Source organism: Falco punctatus (genome assembly GCF_963210335.1).
Source record: "Falco punctatus genome assembly, chromosome: Z".
Taxonomy (NCBI): Eukaryota; Metazoa; Chordata; class Aves; order Falconiformes; family Falconidae; genus Falco; species Falco punctatus.
The window spans coordinates 29,812,419-29,839,437 of NC_137586.1; the positions used below are offsets into that span (position 1 = coordinate 29,812,419).

Consider the following 27,019-nt stretch of genomic DNA (forward strand, 5'->3'; position numbering starts at 1 on the left):
TTGATTTGCTTTTTATCTGATTATAGAGTTGAAGGAATGAGAATAGAGCCAGTTTTAACACTGCCTCTGCATACATTTCTAAACTGCTAGCAAAGTTTTGTCATGCATATCAGGTACTAAGCAGTATCATAAGACTGTAATAAACTGTAATTACTTTCACGTAGTGAAGTGCAGAATCAAATTGTTAATTATCACATTGCAAGGCTTCTGATAAGAGTAATACAAATGATATCTGCTTCACATTTTATACATCGCTGAATACTTTGCTCTTTGCTCACTATAGTAGTGTTATGGCCAAGCAGTTTGTAAGGAGGCTAGACTGCTAGCTACATGTTTCCAGTGCCCCATAAACAGAGCTCTACAGTCTAGTAGCTGTTTAGGGAAAGTACTCTGAAGAAGTTTGGAATGCATTGATGTATTTTTTGCAGTAGTAGGATTACAAGTTCATGTGGTTGCTCTTTATCTGCTAATTCATAAAAATGGTATACTTTCTTCATTAGAAGAAAGAATAACTATTCACTTAGCTCTCTCTTCTAGGGTACACCTGCAATGCGCCGCTCGCTTGTTCCTCAGCTTCGAAGTGGAAAATTTAATGTTCTTTTAACTACTTATGAGTACATAATAAAGGACAAACATATCCTTGCCAAGGTAATAATGACTGTCATCTCTTAGCAGCAAGACCTTCAAAACATGTTGAAATAGTGCCTAGCACAAAATGCATTTTTGTTTTATAGGGAAGTCCTAAGCTGTTGTTCTGTCCTTCAACAGAAATGAAACCTTTCATTTACTTTTCTATTACTCTGTTTATGATTGGACTTCTCAGTCACAGCTCTTCTCCCTGTAAACATCAGAATTTCCTTGAATGTGGCCAGGACAGTAATTCCTTTGTGTAATTCTGTCAGTACTATATACCTGCCAGTCCTTGGAAAAACATTGCTTTTCTACGCTCTGCTTAATGGCATTTTACCTAATCTGCAGTCCTGACTTTTTTTTTTTTTTTCCACATTGTTTCTGACTTGAAGCTCACTTTTATTAGAGCCTTTCCCGCTGTGTGGTCACTTTTACCCAAATGACTGTTACCTGTATCATCAGTCTGGTATCCAGAGTCTTTACCACACATGGCTGAGTTCCTAAAGGCTCACAAAGTGTCAACAGGTGTGCCTCAATTGTAATGAATTAATTTGAAATCTGCTGTACTTTAAGACTATGTTATGTGCACACAAAGCAGACTAAAGAGGCATTTTGACACACAGAGAAACCATACGCTCCTACTGTTTCTTTGTTCTTCATTTTCACTTTATTTCACTCTATTACATACTGCATATTTACATTACTCATGTTTCGTCTCTCATGCAAAGGCAGTGCATTTTCTTAGCATAATTCTGAACACCTGAGAACAGTTTGAGACTGCAGAGTTTTCCTTCCCCTATCATTTTTGCCAACTCTTCCTAAAAAGATAGGAAGGACAGCACTATGCCATTCAACCTTTCCTGGGAAATGGAATTAGTTAGCACCTGTGAAAGTACAAACCAAGACTTTCCTAGGCATATGTCAGTGTGGCACATGTGTTTACTGCCCATGTAGTTAGTACACATGATAACAGAGAGCTTGAGCAACTTCCTTTCAACATCTGCTGTGACTGAATAAACTGAGTAACTTGAGATGATTGTAATTATGCAGCTTCCTTCTTGAGTAAAAACATAGGATTAGCTGAAACAAAACAAAGTTCAGAGTTGCAGGTTTTTGTGAGAAGTTCTTTTTTCTGGAAATGGTTTTGTCTCCTGTCAAAGTTTGTGTTGGAGACAGGTCATCTGGAGTTCATGTGGTCTCTTTCTTCCCCTGTGAATCATATTCTTGAAGAGCTAGCTAATCACCCTAATCTCTCTCCCAGAAATGGGAGGAATCTGCTGTTTGCTGGAGCAATTCAAATCAGAATTCATCATCAGATCCAGCAAACCTAATGTTTTTTTCCTATTTTTGCTGCAAGGGCACTGGTACTTAGCTAATGCTTGATTTGGCTTTTCTCATAAATGAGAATGAGTGATGTCTCAGGCTTCAAGTATTATTGTTCTACGCCTGTTGGGAGGAATTTGACTAAGTCTGACCTGATCTGACTTTGCCAATTTTTCTTTTTCTTTTAGATTCGATGGAAATACATGATAGTAGATGAAGGCCATCGAATGAAGAACCATCACTGCAAGCTGACTCAGGTCTTGAATACTCACTATGTGGCCCCTAGGCGAATTCTGCTGACTGGGACTCCATTGCAGAACAAATTGCCTGAACTTTGGGCTCTTCTCAATTTCCTCCTCCCAACCATTTTCAAGAGCTGTAGCACCTTTGAACAGTGGTTCAATGCTCCATTTGCCATGACTGGAGAAAGGGTACTGTAGCAGTTTTTTTTAAAACATTAGAAGCAAACTATTTTTGTAAAACAGAAAGGAGCTTATACAGAAGGATTAGTGTTTGAACTCTCCCTGGTACTTGGGAAATTAACATAACTAAAAGCCACCTTTTTTATGCCAGAAAATTTTAATATCAATTCTCTGATATTAAAATATTATGAGTTGGTTTGCTTGTAACATGCAAGCAATTATCAGACATACTTAACCTGTCATATAAGCAAAGATATTACCTAATATACTGAGTTACCACGTAGTGACTTCTATAAACTTTTGTAGGTGGACTTAAATGAAGAAGAAACTATTTTGATCATCCGTCGTCTCCATAAAGTGCTCCGACCCTTCTTGCTGAGGAGATTGAAGAAAGAGGTTGAGTCTCAACTGCCAGAAAAGGTTTGCAATGAGAGGAGTTGTGGAAGGGGTTTAATAGTTTTTTTAAGCATTATGTAATGTTCCTGTGGTTTGTTTATAACTCTGCAAAGAAAGTTGGCCACTGAGGAAGCCTGAATACCTGAAGTTTCTGCATTCTCAGGATTCCTCACTAGTCTTACAGCTTTAATTCTGTTTGTAGTCATCCATATAAAGCATGCAACAATTATATTTCCCTAATATCTGGTTTCAAGTTGTGAGCCAGCCATACACTGACGATTAGATTCTGTCTTGTCCCATCATCCCTGCATTGGGTAGAACCTTTGCTCCCTTAGCTAGTTCACTGAAATTCCTAAAGGCCTACTGGACTTTATAAAGCAGGCAGAACTTGATCCTATGTTGATATTTGTGGAGTTGTGTGAAGTGTCTTGTTGAAATTGCACAGGTTTTTTGTAACTAGTGGCTTTTTAGTTTGGAATATAAAATCATTTTCTGATTTGAAAGGTCCTTGTTTTTATCTCTGGGCAGCTCATCTCACCCCACCCTGTTGTCCTCTGCAATCCTGCATCACTTCTCCCATTCACCCTTCCCAGAATAACAATAGCAACTAAACAAACAAGTAAATTTGAAGGTGGTCTAGGGAAAAATTGATGCTAAGGTCAACTTGGTTAAAACCATGCCAAAATGAAATTTTTGTAAGTTTTGTTATGAGTTGACTGACACTGGCTGCATGAAGAGCTCTGTAGAGATGCTTAATGACAGTATTCAAAGAAAGGCTTTAAAAAAATTCTTTCTCATCTTTATAATGTTGTGAACACTTCTACTGTTGTGACTTTCTGTTCCTTTGAGTGTGAGACTCTCAGTATCCTCAGAAGCATTTATTTCAGAATGAAACATACTTCTAAAAATATTGCTGAAATCTTTATTTCTGTTCAAATTTCTGCCAGGTAGAGGCACTGTATCTGATAAATCCATTAACAGGCATTGGAAGAGGAGGATTTAGAAGTTGCATAAACACTGGTACTCAGGGGACCATGTTTCTTTTTGTTTCCATTATCTTGTTTATGAAAAAGGCAGTTAGTACAACCATGAGGACTGAACTTGTTGACCAAAGCCTGTTAAAGAAGCCAATGAAGGAATAGTCACTTCTCTCTAATGAGTTCATCCTCCTGTCTTTCTGAGAAGAAAACCTGATAATTTTTATTTGATGTATTTATTAAACATTAGGAAGCTTATGCTTTTTCTTTTCGTCACCACTTGAAAGATTTCTAGCCACTAGTGTGGCTTTGTTACGTGACTTTTTATTTTACATAACTTATTAAAAACATAGTGGCTGTAATCTGGAAATTGAATAACAGGAAAAAATGGGTTAAATTGGGGTATGAAGTCTGTATTACTGGATTTAAAGATAGTGTGCAGTCAAAACCTGCTGTAATAAATAGAGTTTTACAAAGCTGAACAAGAAGTCAAACTGCATGTGAGGATCATACAGTACTTTGTTCCCTGAGGTTTTAGCTAATGTTGAGAAAATGGCATATTTCTATGCCAACCTAGGTAAGGATAATGCTAATTAGATACTGTAAGGGATGCTTATTTACTAGGTATACAATTTTTTTAAAATGATATTTTTATAATGGTTTGCTTGATATTTTTGTAATGCTTTACAGACATAAAGTCCACAGGTTATTAAACATAATTTTATTTTTTTTAATAACAAGTTAAAATGTAAAATAAAACAAAATTACTTTCTAATTATTTTTTTAAATTGTTAAAATTACAGAATGAGAAAAAAATATATTTGGCAATTCTGCAGTTACGTTCTTAGGATCCAACTGTCTCATAGTGGTTATGATTCTCACAGAGAATCTTTTGAGATACTCATTGCTGTGGTTGCAGTTGGATTGCTGCTCACTGAAATCATATGTGGTGTTAGGGTACAGACGAAAGATGAGTAGGTTTTTTGGTTTCTGTTTTAGGCTGACAAGAAACTGCAGTGAGATCCTACTAACATGTCAGTGTGTTTATGGTTGGTTTTTTGTTTTTTCCCACTAGGTGGAATATGTGATCAAATGTGATATGTCAGCTCTTCAGAAGATCCTGTACCGTCACATGCAAGCCAAGGGAATCCTTCTCACTGATGGTTCTGAAAAAGACAAGAAGGTACAAAAGAAAGACTAAACCATGTAGAAAACAATGTATTATGATTGAACATGTTAATATGATTTCTGTTTTATAGAATAAGTATGTAGACTTATTCTATAAGTCTATAGACAGATACTGCAGGTATCTGTCATGGGAAAAGAAATGTCTATCAGATATGCTTTTATTTTAGAAGACTGCAGCTTGTGCTTTCTGTTCAGAAGGAAAAGATGCTTTTTGTATTCACTGTAGTTACAATGGCATTCTGCAAACAGTCAATGTTTGAAAAAAGCCAGCATTTCCCTTAGCCAAGTTTGATCCAGTAATGTACCTGAATAATTGTGATTGTGGCAATGCAGACTACAGAAGGTTATTCATCTTATCTTTAAGAGCTATTAGTTCAGTGTAAATCTTGTTTCAGCCAGCTAGGGCTTTATGCTTGCATTCATATTGTAAGATCTGTTAATGACAAAGTTATTTAAGAGAACAGTAGGATTCAGAGTCTTGTAGTCAGATTTAGACTACGTGTTAGTAAATTTTGATTATACCATCATGGGACTTGATCCAGTTAATATAAACAAATTGCCATTCATCACCTTGTGTGTATATACTTTCCACATTATAATAAATGTAAAATACCTTGAATAGGCGCTGCAGAACAGTTGGTGTGTCACAGTATGTGTTTGCACCCTGTTATGTGTTGCACTGCAATCATATACTTTCTTTCCATGATCCTTTTGCAGGTTGCATTGGTACAATGGGTTACATTTTTATTCAGTATCTTGTTTTGTTTTGTTATGTGCAGTCAAATTGTTTCCTTTCCTGGTGCTTTTTCAAACTCCAGGCAAAGCTGATTCTTACTGTTGGATATTAATACTCATCTTCATAGTTTAAGCACTTTGTAAACATTCATTTGTGTTCCTTTGTTGTATTTTTAATGTAATTCTGTAGTTTGATGTCTTTACTTTTGTACTACAAATCTCATTTTGTAACGGAGTCTTCTGCTTCCTTCTCTTTCTGGTCTCTTTCCTTTCTTTCACCAGCTCACAATCTTCTGTCAATTTTCCCTGACTTGATTCTCAACCCAGCTTTTTGCTTATCCACTTCAAATTGACTTTGCTGTCTTCTGAACACCTCTTTCTACTTTCCCTCTCCCCAATCATCTAAAATTTTTTTCTTGCTTGCTTTTTTTTCTTTTTTCTTTAACTGCTTCATCAGGCTGTCTTATCCATGCTATCTGTTTTCAGCAGAGGGGCTTGGCTTCATTGATCAAACAACTACTGTGTTACGAACAGTCTTTCTGCAGCTCTAGCCTGGCACCAGCTCAGACTAGAGAGAATTCATTAAGCTGGGAAGCTCTAGGAAGTCACCTAATCTTAGAACAAAATTGAACTGCATTCTAGGCCAAATTAGGGAGATTTTGAAAGGAAAAACCCCCAAGTTTTAGATGTGTGGGGTACCCCCTTCAAAAGTAAAGTCTCTAGATGGAAGTTACAATTTCACTGTTCTTTCCAGGAAAAAGTATAATGTTACTAGTATATAATACGATCAAACAGTGTACTTTTCCTGTAGTTTTACTATTGGAGATTGCTAGATTGTTTTGGCTGAGATTTTTAAAATAAATCTGAAATAGTCATGCAGTAAGCTTGGAATATTGTTGTCACACTGATTACATTTTCATAAAATCATAGCAAAGCAAAATGGCATCTGAAAGCAACAAGTTTTTGTTGATGTTCATATGATATAATATTCTCAAACTTGTATCCACCAGTTTTTAGTCTAGCACAATTGGGTGAAGTCTGTCCTGGTTCTAAAAAACCTTCACTGTAGAGTAGGTTTTGAGAATATACTTTGTAAATATTCAAGTAACTCACAGGCTTTGGTTATCTCTAGCTTTTTAGCTGCCTGTGGCCTTGTGTTTTACTTGTCCTGGAAAGAGTAAACCTACATATCCAGTTAACAGATGGGGAGATACTGTAGAATTGAAAGGCATTCGTCTAGAATTGTTTCCTGTTAGAGGGTTCAGACCTGATGGAGTTTGTACCGTTTCATAATAAACAGTACAAATAAGCAGTGTACAGGACAGTAGATGCTCCACTTCCCACTGTGAATACTGCAGGTAGGTACATAATGCACTTTGTGGATTTTTCAGGTCTTCCTTTTTTGTTATGGAGCATCCTTAATGATAGATGAATTTATACAGTAAGAGAACTGCACAGTAGCTTCTGAGGTTTTTTGTTGTTTTAGATTTTATTTGGTGGGTTTTTTTTATCAGTGATGCGTGTTCAGGCTTGGGATAGAAGCATTTTTATGCCTGCATGTAAAATATCTTTCAAAAGCTTCATTAATTAGCTGAGAAATTAGACATATCATTTAATTTGGATTGTTTGTACCCATAGGGAAAAGGTGGGGCAAAAACTCTGATGAACACTATCATGCAATTGAGAAAGATATGCAATCACCCATACATGTTTCAACACATTGAGGTAAGACTGACAGGTTTGATTTTGAGAGTTGTTTTTATGCAGAAGGCTAACATAATAGAAAACTGCAGCTGAAGCTTATGTGTGTGGAAGGGGACATCTCTGTCCACATCATTTTTGCTGAAAAGGACACAGTTGAAAAAGTCATTACGGTCATTGTTTTAGAAACAAATGGACCAACCGCCAATTTTTTGTTGGCAATCTGAAGTCTAGTTTTAAAGCATTTAATCTTATGGAGACATCACCTTTAAAAAATGAAGGGTTTTTTTTAACTTAAGACATTCCAGAGCGACTTAATCTCTACTTAGACCTGATCTATGATGTAGAGACTCTAGTTCAAATGTCATGTGCAGGATCTTTGTAATTAGCAGGTTGCTAATCTTTTACAGTATCAGCCAGAATTGTCCTACGCTATACACCTTGTTTTTTCAGCAAAAATGTACTTATCTATATAGTATCTCTCATTAGGACTCGAAGTACATAAATGTAATAATATATCTGCAAAGATAGAAAGCATCATAAATATCGGGAGTGTAACTACATTTATGAAATGAATAATTAAGTACCTACTGTGATGTATTATCATTGTAGTTTTCACTCTTTGTTCTCTTGTGTGCTAACTAATTAAACTGAGTGATTTCCAAATGGATCTTCCAGTAATTAGTATAAATTAATTAGTTTCTACACTGTTTGTAAACTGGTAAATTGTGTGTGATGGAAGTTACTTCTGCAAACCATGAATTTAAAAAAATAGTAGTACAGGAAAATGTTAAGTAGAGCACTGTTGCTACAAGGTAGATTCCAAAAGTGTGAACATAACGGAACTCAAGCCCCAACAGTCATATATTTAATTGATATAAAAATGCATAATTTTGGGTTACTTTGTAGTTCATAATAATCTGTTTATTTCGTATAACTCTGCAGGAGTCCTTCGCTGAACACCTAGGCTACTCAAATGGTGTCATCAATGGGTAACTTTCAGTTTTTCCTCCTGTTCATAATGTTGTATTGGAACTAGTGTATCACATTACTTTTTTAGAAGGTACATGCTAAAAATTTACAGGTACACATACAAGGCACATACCCTTGTACTGGAATAGCTTAGATAGCATCTGAAATTCTTTGGAATGACTCTTCAGAGGTATCAGTTGGGGTTTTCTTCTCTTTCTTGTTATTTTTGCTTTCTGCTTTTACCTCTTTACCATCTTTATTCCAAATTAAAGCAGCATTTCTTCCATTATTTCAAATTACATAGATTTAAATTTTGTCCTTGGCACTTTGTGCAACTGTCTAGAACTTAATGCTTTCTCTAGGAAAGGTGTATATCTGCCATGTGATTCCCTTCCTGTTCAGGTGTTAATGATACTTCTTTTTTTTTTCCTTAACTAGTGTATGAGACCACTTGTCTCCCGAATAGTTTAGTCTTTTGCTGATTACATATGTTTGCATATCAGAAAGCCATGTGTCTTGTGGACTTCAGTGTACTGTTGCTAATGATAAATCATATTTTGAGAGTACAGACTTAAGCTTGGAAAAAAAGTTGTGTGAAAATTATTTTTGTAAAGCATATTGCTGTGATGCTGATTTAGACAACCTGTTTACTTTTCTCAGTTATGAGTTCAGTTTCATTCCTAAGAGTCTTGTTTTGCATAGAAGACAGAAGAGCAGCTAATCAAAGCAACCAAATGTTGTTCAGGACTACTAAGGATATATGGCTGAAGAGTAGTATATCCTCTGTCAGACTCTTCCCATTGTCTCTGTACATTGGTTAAGTTTGGAATATTTCACTTTCATGTACATAGTTGAGTGGAAAGGGAATTGTTTCTAATGTGCCTGATTAAATACAACTTACAGCTGCAGTAAATGCCAGTTGAAAGCAAAACTAGCAGGTGAATGTCTTAACTGATAAAATGCTTATCTAGCTGAGAAATAATGTCTGTTTAGATAAATAATGAAACAGAATTTAGTTTCATAAAGGAGGGTATTCTGTGTGGCTGAAAGTCCACACAGTTTTCATAATTGAAGAAAAATCCTTTGCAAACAGGAATTCACATAGGTGTTTATTTTTTTATTTTAATCAATATAAACAGTTTAAAGAGAGAAAAGTGCTATTAGTTTTATTTTAAGTAAATTCATCTTTCTGTTATACTCTGACATGATAATGATTAAAAACTTTTCTAAATGCAAGCTTATTCTGGCATTTGCTGTGCTTTTTCTCTTCAACAGAGCTGAACTTTATCGGGCCTCAGGGAAGTTTGAGCTACTCGATCGTATTCTACCAAAGTTACGAGCTACTAACCATCGTGTGCTTCTTTTCTGTCAAATGACATCACTTATGACCATTATGGAAGACTACTTTGCCTTTCGAAATTTCCTTTACCTGCGTCTTGATGGTAAGCTAAATGAAAAAAAGGATAAATAATAAGGAGGTAGCATGCTTCAGTAATTTGGGCATGGAAGACCTGGGTTCTCTTCCTAGTGTCTTCCTAGCACAGCAGTGCTGTGATGTGACTATACAAAAGTGTACACATGTTCAAAAAATGATTTGACAGATCCATGAAGGAAGAGTCTGCAAGGGTAGTATCTTGAAGTTATGGCGGTAGACTCTTAAGCTGCAGCTTACTAGAATTTTCCCTGTTCCTACAGAGAAGGTACTGAGGAAGATGTACTTCTGCCTCTCTTGGCAGAGTTGATCTTAATTAATTCTCCATCTCCCTGGCTCTTTGACTGTTTTCTTTCATCTGTTTAACCTGCAAACCATTCAGTGGAGGGATTGTTTTGACATACACTGAGGTCTGTTCCTGGAATGCAGGTTATGTAGAGATTTGATGTTTAGGGGCTGATCTCTTTTCTAACAAGGTTTAAAATCCAGGGTCCCAATGAGTTGTCACTATCTAAGTTGCCTGAAAGTATTTGCATGATGAGAGATGATAATCCCAGTGTTCTGCTGAAATTCCAAGGAATTAATTAACTTGTGCCTGTTTAAAGTTCAGCTGCTGTTCTCCACAGGATAGCTGAATTTCAGTGACAGGTAAAGTAGTACCTGTGATTTTCTTCCTGAATTTCACAGGAAGGTCAGTAGCCTCGATTACTTTATGTATAGATATGTTTTATTACCTTTGAATGAAAAAATGTTTTAGAAACATAGTGGGGTAATATTGAAAGGAAAATAACTAAAAATAGCATCTGAGGATTAAACTGGCTTGAAACAAGTTTTCATTTTGCCTTCTTTCATGTTGGTGATCTCTGCCTCATACTGACCTTCTTAAATATTCATTATTTTTACTTAATGTATTTATCTCACACATTATAGTATAACATAGGGCCAGCAGCATTTATCAAAATATAGATTTTTAATAGAAAAGCATTGATTTAAGAAAAATATAAAGAATGGCATGAATAAAGTGAGAGCTTAAGGTCCTTGAATAAAGTGAGATTTAAGGTCCTTTTGGATATCCTTTTTGCAGCATTTTAAGTAGACTTTTTGCTTCATGCTTTATTTGGAAGAAAAGGTAATGATGAGAAGTGTTCTCATCCTTTACTAATATTAATGAACATAGACTTGAAACACTGTTATCCTCAATTGTAATACAGATTAATGAATCTGAGATGCAAACAAGCTGTCTCACTGCCACAGGGTGTCTTTGTCAAAACTGGCTGAGGAACAATAGAACTGTGCTACCCAAACCCTCCTTGCACCTCTGGCCTGCAGATGTTTTAAAGCTTCCATTCAGGAAATATTCATTATATTGCATTTAAAATGTTTTAAATTACCTTATACCATGTATTTTAAAATTAATTCTTTTTCATGCTAGGACGTCTATGGTAATATGCAGTGTAGTAAATACAGTTCCTTGTTTTCTTTAAGGTTTTGCAGGTAATTTCTTAAACTAGTGAGATGAACCCTTTTTTCTTCTTTTTTCAGTTTTTTATCAACAACTTTTTTCTTCTTTTTTTGTGTTTTATCAACACAAAAAAACCCAGTTTTGTGATGATATCTTCCAGGCTGGAATGTAATATGTATGTAGATACTATCCAGCTGTCTGCTTGCATAGAGCGTTTTCTACCCAAGTCATGTGCTTCTGAAGGGAATAGGTTTCTGTGGGGTAGCCATTTGGCTGTGTGACTGTACTGGGTCTGACCGGGATGAAGTTAACTTTCCTCCTAACAGCCCATGTAGTGCTGTGCTTTGCATTTCTGGCTAGGCAGGGTTGATAACACTGCAGCATTTTGGCTGTTGAGCCATATTTGCACAGTGTCAAGGCTTTCTCTCCAAACTACCCCTCCACCTTCAAGGCTAGTAGGCTGAGGGTGAGCTGGGACCCAGCCAGGACGGCTGACCCAAACAGACCAAAGGGACATGCTCAGCAGTAAAAGCTGAGGTGAAGGAAGAGGATGCAGCGACATTCCTCATTTCAGCATTTGTCTTCCCAAGCAATCATTACAGGTGCTGAGGCTTTGCTTTCCAGGACATGGCTGGACATCTGCCTGATGTTGGGAAGTAGTAAATTAATTCCTCTTTTTGCTTTGCTTGCATGCACAGCTTTTACTTTTATTAAACTTCCTCTATCTCAGCCTAGGAGCTTTTCCATCTTATTTTCTCTGCCTGTAGTGTTGAGGATGGGTGGGGTGGGGGGAGAATCTGGCAGCTGGCTGGGGTCAACCTACCACAGTAACAGAAAAACATCCATCTTCTGTACATCTATCAATAGCTTCCTAAACCAGCAGACTTTCTTTGGCTTTCAGTTACAGACAGAAGTGTGAAAAAGGTGAGGAAAACAGTGGACCAGGCTAAGATGATGCATATACTGTTGTCGAAGTACATGAAATTCATCTCATTGTCAGAGTGCACAGGGCTTGGTTTTTACTTAGAACTTTGTCTATGGTTTCACCAGTATTTAATTCCTTGCCTGCTCTCCCTCAGCCATTGTACACCATCACCCTCAAGATTTTAAGAATTTTCAATCCCTTTCATATTAATTATGACTCTGAAGGCTAACACTCACATTTTGATAAATCTGTATTTTAAGTAACTTTTGAAATATTTAGGTGCTGTTGTGTCCAGAAGGCATTAATAAAAACTGTAGCTCTCTTCTGTGTGTAGCAACTTCAGTTGACATTTATGTGAGTTATAAAAAAACAATGTTAGCCAGCATTTTAAAGTCCACTTCTGAAATGTCAGAAGAAATACTTAATAAGAGGTATTTAGAAGTCTGCCTCTTAGATGTGATAGGCAGTTGACCAAAACATTCATGGCCAGTGTTTATTTTGTATTATGGAAAATGTGGCAGATATGGCAAAGAGCAAGTGAGCTAAGATTTCCCTTCTAATACGTACCTTTAGCAGCTGACATTGTATTTACATTATTATAGTTCACATCTTTATTGTAAGGTTGGGGTTTTTTTATATCCTTTCAGGCACAACAAAATCAGAGGATCGAGCTGCTCTGTTGAAGAAGTTCAACGAACCTGGGTCACAGTACTTTATCTTCTTGCTGAGTACAAGAGCTGGAGGGCTAGGCTTAAATCTCCAGGCTGCTGACACTGTTATAATCTTTGATAGTGACTGGAATCCTCACCAGGTATTTTTATTTACTTACCTTCATGAAATGTGCAAAGAATATCATCATGCTTTTTTGGGTTCCTTTTTAAATTGGGGATTATATCACCTGGGGTGAAAGGAGTAGATCCAGGTAAGTCATAAAATGCTGCTTTGAGTGAAGAAAACTGTTACAAAATTAGTGAAGCAAACTGCTACAACCAGGAAACATTTTGGGTGTAATCAGTAATTCTGTGCTTGTATATATACTTTGTCTGAGCCTCTGAATCCTCAGAGCTAGGGGCCTTATAGGCCTGCTTCATTTGTATAATTGTACTCATTCTTTAACTCTTAGGACATAAGTAACTCCACATTTTGAGTCTTCAGCAGATAGGTTGCCCTATTTTAGTAAAGGCTGTGGAGAGCACTGCCTGTCTCAGGAAATTATTAGCCGTATGAGTGCAGCAGTCTTGGCCTGAGACACTGAACTTAAACTGTTGGTGTAGGTGGGTAGGAGTGAGTATAGATGACTAGTAAAAGAGGTTATCAAACTGCTTGGCTTATTTAAAAAATCCAGAAGAGGTAGCTGAAATCTTTGTCACTTAGTGCCTTTTTTTTTAATGTACTTAAATATCTCTGAAAGTACTTAGCTATCTGTATGTTTTCAGCTATTGTGCAAATATATGCAAATCGTAGTCAATGGCCACATGTAAAAGTAAGGGAAGTGAGTCTAAAGAGAGTTTTATATAAAAGTTTGAAGGTATTTGAACTCCCATAGATGCCATGGTGACTCATTTAAAGCAAGGCTTAAGAAATTTGTTTTTTTTTATATAAGAAATTATATTTAGAGGCTTTGAAAGCAGCGTAGAAAACACTTCATTCTTTGTATTTTTGGTTGTCTTCAGGTCACTTTCACAGACAAGTTTATTGCAGAGTACTGTATATTTCAACAGTTTGATAGCAATAAATCCTTGCGGTATAGTGAAAATTACAGAATATTTTCTGGAGTGTTCAATTGGCAGATTGCTAACTTACAAAACCATAGAATCATTTAGGTTGGAAAAAAATCCCTAAGATCATGTAGTCCAAACATAAACCTAACACTGTCAAGTCCACCACTAAACCATGTCCCTAAGCACTATGTCTATACATCTTTTAAATACCTGCAGGGATGGTGACTCACTTCCCTGGGCAGCCTGTTCCAGTGGTTATTTTTCCTAATATCCAATCTAAGCTCCCCCTGGAACAATTTGAGGCTGTTTCCGCTTGTCCTATTGCTTGTTACTTGGGAAAAGAGAACCATCCTTGCCTAACTACAACGTCCTTTCAGGTAGCTGTAGAGACTGATAAGGTCTCCCCTCAACCTTCTTTTCAGTGCATGCAGTTTCTCTTGTCTGGCAGATGGGACTGAGCTGTTCATTTTAATGAGCAGTGTGCTAAAAGGGGATAACTGAGGGGGAAGAGGAGGCAAGGGAGAGGTAGCACTTAAACAGCATATTTCCAGAAATACTTACATTTCCTGGCTTTACCATTTTCCTGTGCTTCTGAGAATAATTATGTAAACAAATTCATATTGTAGCTTCATCTTCACTGTTAATGTGGACTTCAAATACACCTTTAGGTTGCAGCAGCCTCATGGGATATAGTGCTTGGGAAGGGAATTGTGGGAGGGAAGAGCTAACCGGTGGCAAAAGCAAGGTGCTGGACTGAAACAGGCATACTCATTGCCTGGTTTTTTTCCTTCTACATTAAGAAATTTCTGTGTTGTGCGGTAGCACAAAACTGTGATACATTTTAAGGTTAAATACCCTTTATTATCTGACTATGCTGAAGTAGAAACACATCATTTATAGGAGTTAATGGATTTCTCTTTTCCCTGAAAAAATAGATAAAATTTTGAATTAATAAAAGAAATTCTTTACCTATGACCTGCAGTGTACTTTTTATTTTCACCATTTCTTAAGTGCAGTCACCTGACCAAAAAATAGTTATATTGATTCACATTCTTGTATGTATGAACTTTAAATCAGGAAGATCATATTTAAGCTGTTTTAATGCAAATATTCCCAGATAAAAGCCAATTCAACAGATCAAATAATTTTTAGTTCATGTATTTAAGAATTAGGAATGGTCTTTAATAGGTAAGTTTCTGTATGGTTTTTTTCCTAGTAATTAGTTGCTTTCTTTTCCTGCAGACAAGACATGTTTTACTTTAGGGTTCATTTTGGCTTGGAAGGCCATGAGATTTGAATGGAAGGGAAAAAATAAATACATCAGCCCTTCTCAGTCACTGCACATGCTTTCAAGAAGTTTTTGTTTTGCTGCATGCACACGGTACAGAGCATGTCCATGTTTTTTCCTTTTATTTTTCCCTTTACCTTGGTCTGATGAAGTTTGATGATGAGGAATGAACCATGTGAATTGTGGTGGACTGTTGTTTGAGTACTTCCTTTGTATAACAAAAAGAATTCAGCATTATAATGTCCTTTAAGCAGAGAACAATTTCTGTAGCAGACTTACATTATAAATCATTCCTTGTATTTTTTTGCCTAATAGGACTTGCAGGCCCAAGACAGAGCTCACCGAATTGGTCAGCAGAACGAAGTTCGAGTCCTGCGACTGTGTACTGTGAACAGTGTGGAAGAGAAGATACTTGCTGCTGCAAAGTATAAGCTGAATGTAGATCAAAAAGTTATTCAGGCTGGAATGTTTGATCAGAAATCTTCAAGCCATGAAAGGAGAGCCTTCCTACAGGCTATATTGGAACATGAAGAAGAAAATGAGGTAAAGTGGTGAGAAGGAATCAGTAAGGGAATGTTCCAGGAAGTACTTTGCCATTTTTTTCCTCAGATCCAAAGTTTGTCCTCTCCTTTGAAATCAGAAATGTCATCATGTTCTTGCCGTCCAGTCAAAGAAACAACTTAATTTTTCTCTCTGGGTTTTTTTTGTGTTTTTTTTTTTTTTGGCTTACAGTAATAGGTTATAATGTAATGGTTGTGATGCAATTGTTAGAATTAAATCTTAGTGTAGAATTAGGCATTGTAACTTAAACCCTTTCTGCTGTCTCATAATTTTGGCAAATAATTTTATTCAAAGATTTTTTCCAAAACAGATTATAAAACAGTTCCTAAATCCAGTTGAGGTGTTAAACTAAGTAATCTGATTTTCAGACATGCTGAGCAACTAGTACTACCTAGGTTCAATCTTGAAAGACTCTGCTTATTGTGCTTCTTTTGGATCCTTTGGATCCAAAGAGTTAAGATCTGCTTTGATATGCTCTAGGGTTAGGGCAAGCCAGCAAAATAGCTCTCTTTATGGTTCTGTGTCCAACCTGGACTTCTGATTACCCCTTCTTCTTCAAGAAACAATTAGCTGTTAAACCGCTGTCAAGTCTTTCTTTGTAATAGTGAGAAGTGAAATTATAGAATCACTTGACTGTATGTCCCTGTCTTTTCATTGTATTCTTCTCTGAAATTGTGATTGTGGAATGGTGAGCCCCTTCTTTTGCCTGTCACTGCAGACTCTTCTTTTAATGTGAACAAAATCCAGCATTTGGATGAAAGCCGTATTTGGGACAGAGTGTATAAATGTATCAATTACACTGAAGACACAAAAGAATCCCGTTCTGCAGTACTTTTTCCCCACCTCAAAAATAACCTGTACTGGTTAAAGACACAGAGATTTAAAGTCTAATTTTGCCTCTGAGTGTGCCTTTTATGTCTGAACAGGGTGCACACTCAAAGGAAAGAAGATTCTATAGTCTGTTTCACAGGCATCCTTCATTATGTGGGGTAAAGTTTCAAAGACCAAGGAGTTTACTTCTTCAATAATTAAACAATTGTCTAAACTCTTTGTCTTCTTGTGCATTAGAAAAAGCTAGTATATCATTAAGATAGAATTTTGTATTCTTGCGTTTGTATTTTTCATAAGAAATGAAGAAGACTGACAAACTGTTTAGCAGTAATTTTCTCTTATTTAGGGTTTGAATGCAGAAATGGGATGTTGTATATGTACCATTTTTGATAAAGTAAAACTGTAGTTCTCAACCAGCCAATACCATCTATATGAGTAGACAGATGAACTTGAAACCAATAGAAGTTTTCCGTAAGCCGATTTGTTTTTAAAATCGATGTAAATCTGTTATGTTTTCATAGCTCTAGAAAATATTTTTCTGAAATTGTTTCAGAAGTCAAGACTCTAGTTCAGGCCTACTTGACATGCCTTATTTCATAGATGATTTCAGAGCAATCTGCTTCTTGGGTGTTGTTCAAATACTCTTGGTCTACCATCCTAAAGCAAGCACAGATTTAACCAAGGTTTGCCATAACTCAGCATCAGTCTTTAAAGCAAACATTGGTGTTGCATTGGCATGGAATGGTGAGCCCCTTCTTTTGCCTGTCACTGCAGACTCTTCTCTTAATGTGAACAAAATTCAACATTTGGATGAAAGCCATATTTGGGACCCCTAACATTCAGACTGAAGCTTTCAAGTAAAATTTCTTTGTAAACAGAGACAATGCAAAACTTCACCCAAACACTGAAACTGCTGAGGGAGTAAGAGGGATTGAATTTGCACCATCCTGCACTGGTCAGCCATTGCTTCTTCATTGCAACATCACTGGAAACAAAATTTGAGTATCAAATGAGACAGTGACAAGAAAAAGTAAATCTTTCAGTTGAAAGTTACTCATCTCAAAACAACTTTGACTTGCACATACACACTAGAACACCTAATAAAGAGATTGTGTAGTGACCACCTACTTAAATATTCCTATGCTAAGCATGGTTTAAACTTGCATATCAAAGTTTTTTGCACTTGTATGTAAAGCACTATATTCTTATTTGTACCTTCTCAGTAGTTTTCGTAAATTCAGTATCAAAACTCCTTTTATTTTTCTTTCTTCTTTCCTCTCCTATTTGCTCTGTTTTTTCTTTCAGCAGTACTAGATAAAGCAAAGATTTTCTGTGTATTTAGAAAGATACATTGGAATAATAGGAAAGTATGACAGGTGATTAGAAGTAATTTGTTCATGGAGGTATTTTTCATTGGCACTGGTGTTTATAAACTTTTCTTCTGCCAAGGCTGCCTGGTTGCAACAGGATTATTAAGACTAACCACAGATGTTGTGGGCACTGTTGTTACAGCTTCTGCAGTGGGATCCCTTACTGTTTTCAGATCACAAGCTGCTCTGTCTGAGATGATAGGAAGAATATGAAACTTTCATTAAGGGTCACATTCTTCATTGATCATAAAAGAAGGGACATATACTAGTCTGTCTGTGTGTGTAACTATGTTCCTTTTCTTGAACATTAAAGGTGCACTGACTAGAATTGAGAAGAACTAGCTCTCTGTCATTTTCCCAGCTATTATTTTTCATGTTAAAATGTAAATTACATGTACATTAAGGTACAGAGGTGTTCAGTTTGTTGAGAATTGCATTAATAAGAACTGCATTTTTTTCTGAGATATAGAAATATTGCCAGTGGAGGGTAAATAAGATGTGTGGATAGAGATAAAGACCTTTCTGTTTGTTTCAGGGGGAAAAAGCTACAGAACATTAGGTTTTTTTGGGTGCTATGTGCGGCATTCTATACTCCCATTTCACTAAGTACAAAACATGAGTTTTCATGAAAAATTCTAGGACTGCAGCATACTGTAATATAGGTTCAGTAAGCCCTGTGTAGGAGCCAGTATGTGGTTTTATTGTTTCGATTAACCTGTTGTCAGATTTGAAATGCCACGTGCTTTAAGAACAATTCAGGAAGGGGAACTGAACATTGTGGACTCTGATTGTATTAAAATGGGTATCATAGCTGTTCAGCTTTAACATTTTTAGTTGAATTCTACTGTTCTAAATTGTTTTACCAAGGACTGTTTCTGTGTTTATGGAATAATTAATTTTGTCTGAAGTCAGAGGTTCACATCTCAATTTGTAGGCAGATAATGGTCCAGAGCAAGAGGGATTCAGCAGGGCTTTTTCCCAGTATAATGACTTTTTTCTTCTTTTTTCATTTAACCAGGACTTTTGCACTCTCCTTGCTTTGACAGCAAAGACCTCATAATGCACAATGGTATTTCTGAGGGAGTACTGTAGAAGAGCAGAACGGAAATGCATGTATTTTAACTGAAGCACTAACTGTGCTTCTGACCCAGGAAAACCACAACCCCAAATTTCCTGGTTGCATATTTGCTCATTTCCTCATGCTCAGTTTATGAAGGGGGTAATAAGTCCCAGTCACCTCTCTAATGATGTCTATTTTGCATTACTACTTAATTGCTTAACACTTTAAAAGTTTCAGTTTTGAGTGCTTCACGCGTGTTGTGATGGAAGGAGGGTCAGTGCAACACTGACCTGATGGAGGCTGCTACTTCAAGTGGCATGTAGCTTCTTCCTGATACCTTTATTTATCTGTGTAACTAGGAGGAAGATGAAGTTCCTGATGATGAGACTCTGAATCAGATGATTGCCCGACGAGAGGAGGAATTTGATCTCTTTATGGTAAGAATGATATGATCGTAAGTGGAGTATTTCTCCAGTGTTTTTAACAAAGGCCTTAGCCTTTTGTTGTTCAAATTTTGGAGAACTTTATTGGAGGAGTAGGCTTTATTTACTTGCATTGTTCACCTGAGCAAAGAAAGATAGTGTACTTAAATACAGAGCTCCTCACGTGACAGAAAGACTTCAGAGGTCCTTGTGGACAGTGCTGTGGGGCAGTGCCGATCTGAAGAAAGGGTCTGGCACAACCTGAGAAATCTGCAGTGTTTGCACAGTTCAGCCTGCTCATTTTACAACATGCTTTTTATTTTTCAACGTTTCTTCTGACTTTTGGGCTGTGATATTGGCAAGGACAACTCCAGGAATGTGGCAAGATTAGCAGGCTGACAGTGCTGTTTCTGTGTGAGTTCACTGGGGTTTGCCGACGGTTCTGTCAGAGGCCTAGTCAGCTGCGTCTCTGCTGCTACAGCTGTTGAACAGTCAGTGAAGGAGAGCTAGTGAAGTGGATCAAATGTGAGCAACTAATTTTTATTGGTACTTCCCATTTTTGCTAGTGCTGCTACAGTGCTGGTGGAGTAATTACTAAATTGTCAGCGTAGGCACGTCTCTTGCCTTTTAGTGTGTGTACAGCGTGAGGATTGCTGGAGGACTTTTGGGAGCCACTGTCACAGCAACAGGAGAATACTTCAGTAGTGAAAGTAAAGCACGCTGCCCTCTAATCCTACAGCAGCTGTACTAGCAATCCATAGATTGAAAGTAGCTGATGAATTTATGCCTGTTTGCAGCAAAATTCTACAAAGTCACATTTTTGGATTAAGTTTGAAGGCTATTAACAGCCATCCAATAGAACAGTTGAGGGGCCTAGAGTGAAGACAGTTTTAGCACTGTGTGGGCTGAATTTGTGTTTTCCGTATTAATTTACATGAAAGTTGTTAAGGGATAGTGAAGAGTTGATAGTAGGTAATAAAAATTTGAAGATGCAAAGCTAACATGCTTCAAAAGCCAGGAGTTTTAAAACACTTGAGATAGAAACAGTAAAGTTAAATATTAATGGCTAAGAAATAATTGTTAATAAAGAAATTGTTTTTCATTTTAGTAAACTGTTTATAAAAGAAAAGTCTAAAAAACAAGTTTGCAGTCAGGTTTTCTGGTCATCTTTTTATTAATATTTTAGCTCTTGCATAGTCAGATACAGAGCACAAATACAGGCATTAATTCTCCTTTCCTCAGTGATACCTATGCCACCTTATTGTCTCTTTTAAGGTTGTGCAGATATAATCAGAATGCAGTAAGCTGCAATAACCAACAAATGTGTTTTGGTTTGTTCATTCACTGGCTTAGAGGTGTAAAGGCATGTATTTTGCTTATTTAAAGAGAGCAGTTCCAAAACAATAGGCAAGAGAGCACATAAGTTCCTTAAGCAGCTGTCCTGCTGTCACTTTTCAGGTCAGAAGCATTCCTTGGCATAGATCCTGAGATGTAACTATAAAACTAACTACACTGTTCAGAAAGAGGATGCGTACAAGTAGACTTTGTTCCCCTGACTTTTAGAGGTTCCATATGTATAACAAGAGATAAAAACTCCAGATAGCCTCAGACTTCACACTGTCCTCCTTTTGTATTCATTGTAAATGATGGCACCTCATCACATAGTAAAAAAGTTTAGGAAATATTCGTAGAAAAGTCAGTGTTTCAGTGTTTTCTGTACAACTCTTGTCATTTTATAATAGTGTGCTTCGAAAAGTGTTACTCTTCCTGGGGAAAAAAAAGGTTATGTTTAATGTTATATTTACTTAAATAAAAATTTCTGATGTAAAAAGAGCCTTTCAAGTGGAAAGCTAAATGTGTGCTCATACTCTAGCTGTGCAAATACAGTTTAATTCCTTGAATCCAAAATGGCAATATAGCAGCAACTAAGTATAAATTACTGGTTTTATACTGAGTAGCTTGTATGTTTTTTTTCAGAACAGCTTTAATTATGATTTAGAAAGTTTAAGATAACAATTCATAGTTCAAAGGACAGCAATGCTCTGTGCTTTTTCTAAACTGGAAGTTTTAGGCCTTGAGTGTGCCAACACTTTTAGTTCTCCACTTATGTATAAGCATTGGTTTTTCAGTTCCAGCATTTAGGCCTCATTGAGGACAGTCTAAAAACAATTAATTTATTAGTTACAATATAATATCGTATCTGGTTTAGAAGCAGATGTTTTGGCAAGACATGGGAAGATAGGACAGAGCTTTCCCAGAGATAAAAGTGGTTTGAGTACAAATGGCTGTTTGTATCGCTTGCATCTCAGATTAACTTAGTGTCTTGTAATTTTCCTTCCCAGGCACATTTATTTCAGAAAACAGCTGTTAAAATATACTACCTTACTGTTCAGTCTTTGTCTTAGAGATGGAAACATGGTCAACAGCAAAACAAATGAAGCTTCTGCATTCACTTCATATACTTAATGTCATTATAATATGACGTCCCCAACTTTACTGAAGTTCTCTGCTAAATAATAGAGAAATCTACCCTGTCTATCCCATTTGGGCCTTCTCTTAGTGCAGCTTGCTAGTTGCCAAGTTAGCAATAAAACAAGCCACATATCTGACTTCAATGAGACATTTTTTGAAATTAATTCAGACTGAATGAGATGTTCTTTGAAAGGTGAAATCATGAAGTCTGCTATAAAAAAGTAAAGACTATGCAGCCCATTCGTCATTGTCTGAGGTAATGAAAGATGGAGAAAACCCACATGTATTTATAGTTGCTTCTTGGATGTAGTTGGACCCGCAGAGTGAAGACACGCATCTTAGGTTCTGCATTTCACTGAGTTTAGAAATCAGATAGGGCACCAGATAAGGTGATGTGCCTGAGGAATTATTTTGGAATGCTTGTATTTGAGAAGTGCCAAGATGAGAGAAGATTCCGCATATTCAACAGTGCAGTCAGTAAGCCTGTTAGTAATCTGGCTGGATTTGAGCTGCCCCTGTAGATAGATAATACCTCTGCATTTATGCATGTCTGCATCTTGACTAGGGATGTAAAATGCTGGCATGTCTAGTTGGCATTCTGTATAAGCACAGCATCATGGACACAAGGGAAGGGTTTGTGCATAATTGTCTTTCAAACGTCAACTGGCCAAAGCGGTAGCCTGTTCTGATGCTACAGCCAATTCTGGTGTGAGTCTATTTATGTTAGTTTTTCAAACATGAAAATTAAATGCTTTATGGCCACCTGTTTGTTTTCTTTGCTTAGCAGCTGATTACTGAGTGTTTAAGTGCTATATAACTCTTCAAAAGGCCTATTTGAAAAGGCTGTTCATATTACCTGGTTTGGGCTACTTAAAAAAACCCGCACATTAGATTCACAGGACCACAGGAGCATAGGTCAGTGTAGAGTCGAGAGAGGTGGATGCTGGCGATGGGAATGACCTGAATACTCAGGAATGAATCCTGAGTATCCATACCTGTTTTCTGAGGTAATTGTTCACCACACTTGAAATGAATTTATGTGATTATTTCAATTTCAGCTGAAAGTCTTAACATTACCTTCTAATATTCTTAACACTTTACCTAATCTTATTTGGTATTTTTGTATGTGTTCTGATATTTGCATAGTACAGCATTAAGTTCATGGTTTAAGCATGTTGGCTTTCTGGCACTGTGTAGGCAAGCTTTTCTCTGAATTTCTTAATTCTCTGCCTTGATTCCTTTTTCGTCGTACCAGTTTTAAATCTTCTTCTGATATTCAGACTCACAAAACTAGTGTGTTTTTGGTTATTCTTTTTAGTAAGATAATAACAACAATTTAATAGGATGTTGTCAAGGAATGATTAGAATTTGCAGATCACAGTTATGAATACAAAGAAATTATAAAACCTGTGCAAAAAAGGACGAGAGTTTTTTAATTAACACAACCGTGTTCTTGTGATCTGTGTTGTATCACTTAGCTGCTGTGTTGTCTTGTTTACTTCAGTAAAAGCTAGTTCTGGAGTAGTGAGCTTGACTGAAAATAAAGTGTAGCTTCTTCTTTTTATAGTTGCATTTTAGAAATACTTAGAAGTGTTGTGGAAGGGAAGTACCTGTGAAAGACTTGTTTTAAAGTTTCAAGTATCATTAGCTAGCCACGAGTTTCCATGGTTCACTTAAAATTTGTCCTTAAAACTGTTTTATCCTTTCCCAACTGCCACTGCAGCGCATGGACATGGACCGTCGCAGGGAGGATGCCAGAAACCCCAAGCGTAAGCCCCGCTTGATGGAGGAGGATGAATTACCATCCTGGATTATTAAGGATGATGCTGAAGTTGAAAGGCTTACGTGTGAAGAAGAAGAAGAGAAAATATTTGGAAGAGGATCCCGTCAGCGCAGGGATGTGGACTACAGTGATGCTCTCACAGAGAAGCAATGGCTGCGGGTAGGTTGTCCCTTTTTTGTTTGTTTCTTGGTTGTTGGGATTTTAACAGTTGAAAATTATTCATTTGTGGTGGTTTTTTTTTAAAGAGTGCACAGTTGCACCAGGGAGAGCACAATATAGTAGTTAAGGCCAAATATCCCAATCCAGCTTTTGCTGCTGTGTTGAAGGCATAAATAAGTTTTAAGCTGCATTGCTGAAACTTCAATCAGTGTTATTATATGCTGAATCAGGACTGTGATAACTCTCTACTGCAACTATTCTCTTGCTGTGGACCCTGACATATTTCTTATGTCTTTAGACACTTTCTTAAGTGTCAGCTTTAGGATACACGAAGAATTCTTTTATGATGGAGAAGACCAGTTATCAGTGTATATTACAGCTTTCTGTGCTGCAGAAGCTTATTTTATTATTTTTTAAAATACCTGAATTTAACCCTTTTAAGAATTTGGAAACTTTCAAGTAAGTCTTCTTACTCTCATGCTGCTTCATTTCCAAGTCCTGAGCATTTCTTTGCTCTACTGAGATCAAAACCGTTAATAAACAGTACAAGAACTTAAGACCTGAAAGTAAAGATTCTAAACTTAATTTACAGCAAATCTATGATTTTGTTGTACTTGAGGATTCTTGATATTCTTCTGTGAAATACACATCTAATGAACTGTAATGCATGTCCCCTTTTCAGAATGGTAGTAACAGGGGTAGTAAGGAGGTGTGAGGATTGATTGTTGGTAAGTCTTTTCAAAACCAGGAAATTTGATAATTTTAAGATTTCTAAAACATATAGATAAAGTATTGTATGTACAAAACTAGTCTACATGGTTTGACAGAGCACGTTTTTACATAGTATAATTACAGACTTAATACAAACATGAATGTACAGTGTAGTTTTTGTGTATAATTCGCTAAAGACAGGTGGAAAACTTACCTACTTACGTTACAAACATCACGTTTGTGAGAGTGCATTGTGCAATACTATGCTAAGAGCTAGTCCAGATTCTGCTGCTGGATGTAAAGCTTAGGGAAGCAAAGGTTTGGATTATATATCAGCTGTAAATCTAAGCAAGTTTATGAAACTACAGGAGTTTGATACTTGACATTGTCAAGTAGTCAGTGGAGAAGAAAGACCTGGAAACATAAACTGCTGTCTGGATTCTCAAACATTTTCCCTTTCCTATGATGGAAGTGCTTGCAGTGCTTGTCTACTCAAGGTCATTTTAAGCTGATTATTTTAAATGAAGAAATATTCTGGCTATAGCAATGTAAAAGTTAGCTTTGGCGTTGTGCGTTTTGTGTCTTGAGCTGGCTCTGATATTTGCGTTAAGAGCGTTACTGTCAAAAATGGCAGCCCCAAAAAAATCATCCAATTCATCTTCCTACTCAGGGTGGAATCAGACAGTCCTGTGTCATTTATAATAGATGTTCACCTGGTGTATTCTTCAAAGTCTTCATTAGCAGTGAATTTAGAAGTCCACAGGAGAATGTATTTAACTGTTTGGCTTTCTCTTATATTTTATCTGATTTTTCTTATTGGATTTTAAACCTATTATTTCTTATTCTAATCACTCTGGCTATGCAGAACAGGCTGCTACCTTTCTTTATGTCATAGAAGAGTTGTCTCCCTGTTCAGTTCATTGTTAAGGTTAACAACCACTGCTCATTCAGTCTTTTCCCATAGTTCCTGTTTCCTGGATGTCTTGATTGTTTTCAGTGATTTCCCCGAGCTGTTCTACATGTGACTGACATCTTTCTGCAAGTTTGGTCAAAAGCTAGACATTAAAATTCCAGGCCTCATTTGAATGATGATGAGGAGTTCTTTTGCATAACTTTTACACTTCACGATCCAGTATTTCATTTTCTTAACACTGAAGGTATTGTCTCGTGTTAAATCTTTGATCCAGTATAAACCCTTAATCCTTTTCTGTGAATCTACTTCCTAGCCAGTTTTTCAGAATAATGTTTTGTATAATCAATGTTTCCCTCCTAGTAAGAGGATTTAGCAAATGTCTATGTTTTCTTCACCAAAATTATTCTGATTTTTAAGCCTGTCCTCAGGTGATCTTCTGATTGGCTTGGTGTTCTTTGAAGGGTTAGTAGACATACTTTCTTTTTAAAGACATTAAAAACACTGAAAAGCACTGAACCATTTGATAAAGAGCCATTAAGGTCGATTCTGAAAACAGTTTATTAGCAGTTCTCCATTTACTTGATAGTCATTTTTTTCATTGTTCCCTTCTGAGACTTGTGTGAGGCTAGGTCAGAAACCTTGCTAGTCAAGATGGTACATATACTACCCCTTTTTCAACATGGCTTGTTACTCTGTGGGGAAAAGTTAGTTTCCCTCCTCCTCCTTATTGACTTGTTAAACATGTTCTCATATTAGCTAAATTAAAACTAAGTCAGATTGCTTTACAGTGAATTGCAGTCACTACTGTGACTCTATTGTATACATCTTTTAACTTACAGGTGAACTGGAGGGTGTGTTGAAACAAATGCAAGTGTAGGAACTACTAATATTTTTTAGACTCTTTACTCAGAGGAATTAAGTGTAACACTGCTTATGCAGGTTCAGAATACAAACTCCTCTCCATTGTGTGGCTACTGAAATCTAAGTCAAGTTTTCTGACTTTTTTCATGATCTTTTCTTCCATGAGTGTATGTAAGAACAAGTTCTTTGTCACATCCATTGTCTTCCCACAACCATTGCTTCTGTGTATTCTTTCAGAATTTAGGTGTTTGTTTTTTCTGTAATTACATCTTTGGAAGATTATAGAAAAAGTGATAGTAATCTTGTACAAGGTTTTCAGGGGAATCTTTAACTATATAAGCATATAAAATTGTGGTAGATAGTTTATTGACTCTTGTGGCTTTGTCACTGTGACTTGTAACAGTATGGTGCATATTGTATTAAAACTGAATTAATCATTTCATGTTAACTTGGATGCAGTGAACTACTTGTATCAGTAGAACTGGAAAAAATAGAAGAACCAGTAAGTTCTGAATTAAGAATGGTACTTTAATTCATAAGACACACTTTTTCCCATGTGCTGTATCATGCCACCCTTCAAAATAGATACTTCTATTTTATTGCAGTGTTAAAGAAGAGTGAGATTTAATTATCAGCAGCAAGGGATGCCCCTTATTTCTTCTCTCGCTGTGGTTGGTGTTGCAGCATTATAGCTATCTTCTTAT

General features: G+C 36.6%; 1 protein-coding gene across 6 annotated transcripts in view; it reads left to right on the forward strand.

Annotated features, from left to right (window-relative positions):
• The window catches only part of SMARCA2 (SWI/SNF related BAF chromatin remodeling complex subunit ATPase 2), a 120,204-nt gene that overhangs the window by 62,054 nt on the left and 31,131 nt on the right, over window positions 1–27,019 (forward strand). For 5 of the 6 annotated variants that reach the window (XM_080371465.1, XM_080371469.1, XM_080371467.1 and 2 more), the window contains 11 exons: window positions 538–648; window positions 2,142–2,384; window positions 2,682–2,795; window positions 4,824–4,931; window positions 7,310–7,396; window positions 8,318–8,364; window positions 9,620–9,786; window positions 12,811–12,974; window positions 15,488–15,715; window positions 19,354–19,431; window positions 23,612–23,830. In XM_080371465.1, coding sequence (XP_080227591.1) covers window positions 538–648; window positions 2,142–2,384; window positions 2,682–2,795; window positions 4,824–4,931; window positions 7,310–7,396; window positions 8,318–8,364; window positions 9,620–9,786; window positions 12,811–12,974; window positions 15,488–15,715; window positions 19,354–19,431; window positions 23,612–23,830 — 1,566 coding nt within the window. Of the gene's footprint in view, window positions 1–537; window positions 649–2,141; window positions 2,385–2,681; window positions 2,796–4,823; window positions 4,932–7,309; window positions 7,397–8,317; window positions 8,365–9,619; window positions 9,787–12,810; window positions 12,975–15,487; window positions 15,716–19,156; window positions 19,268–19,353; window positions 19,432–23,611; window positions 23,831–27,019 lie in introns of those variants that run through there. The other variant, XM_080371470.1, reaches the window with a different exon arrangement.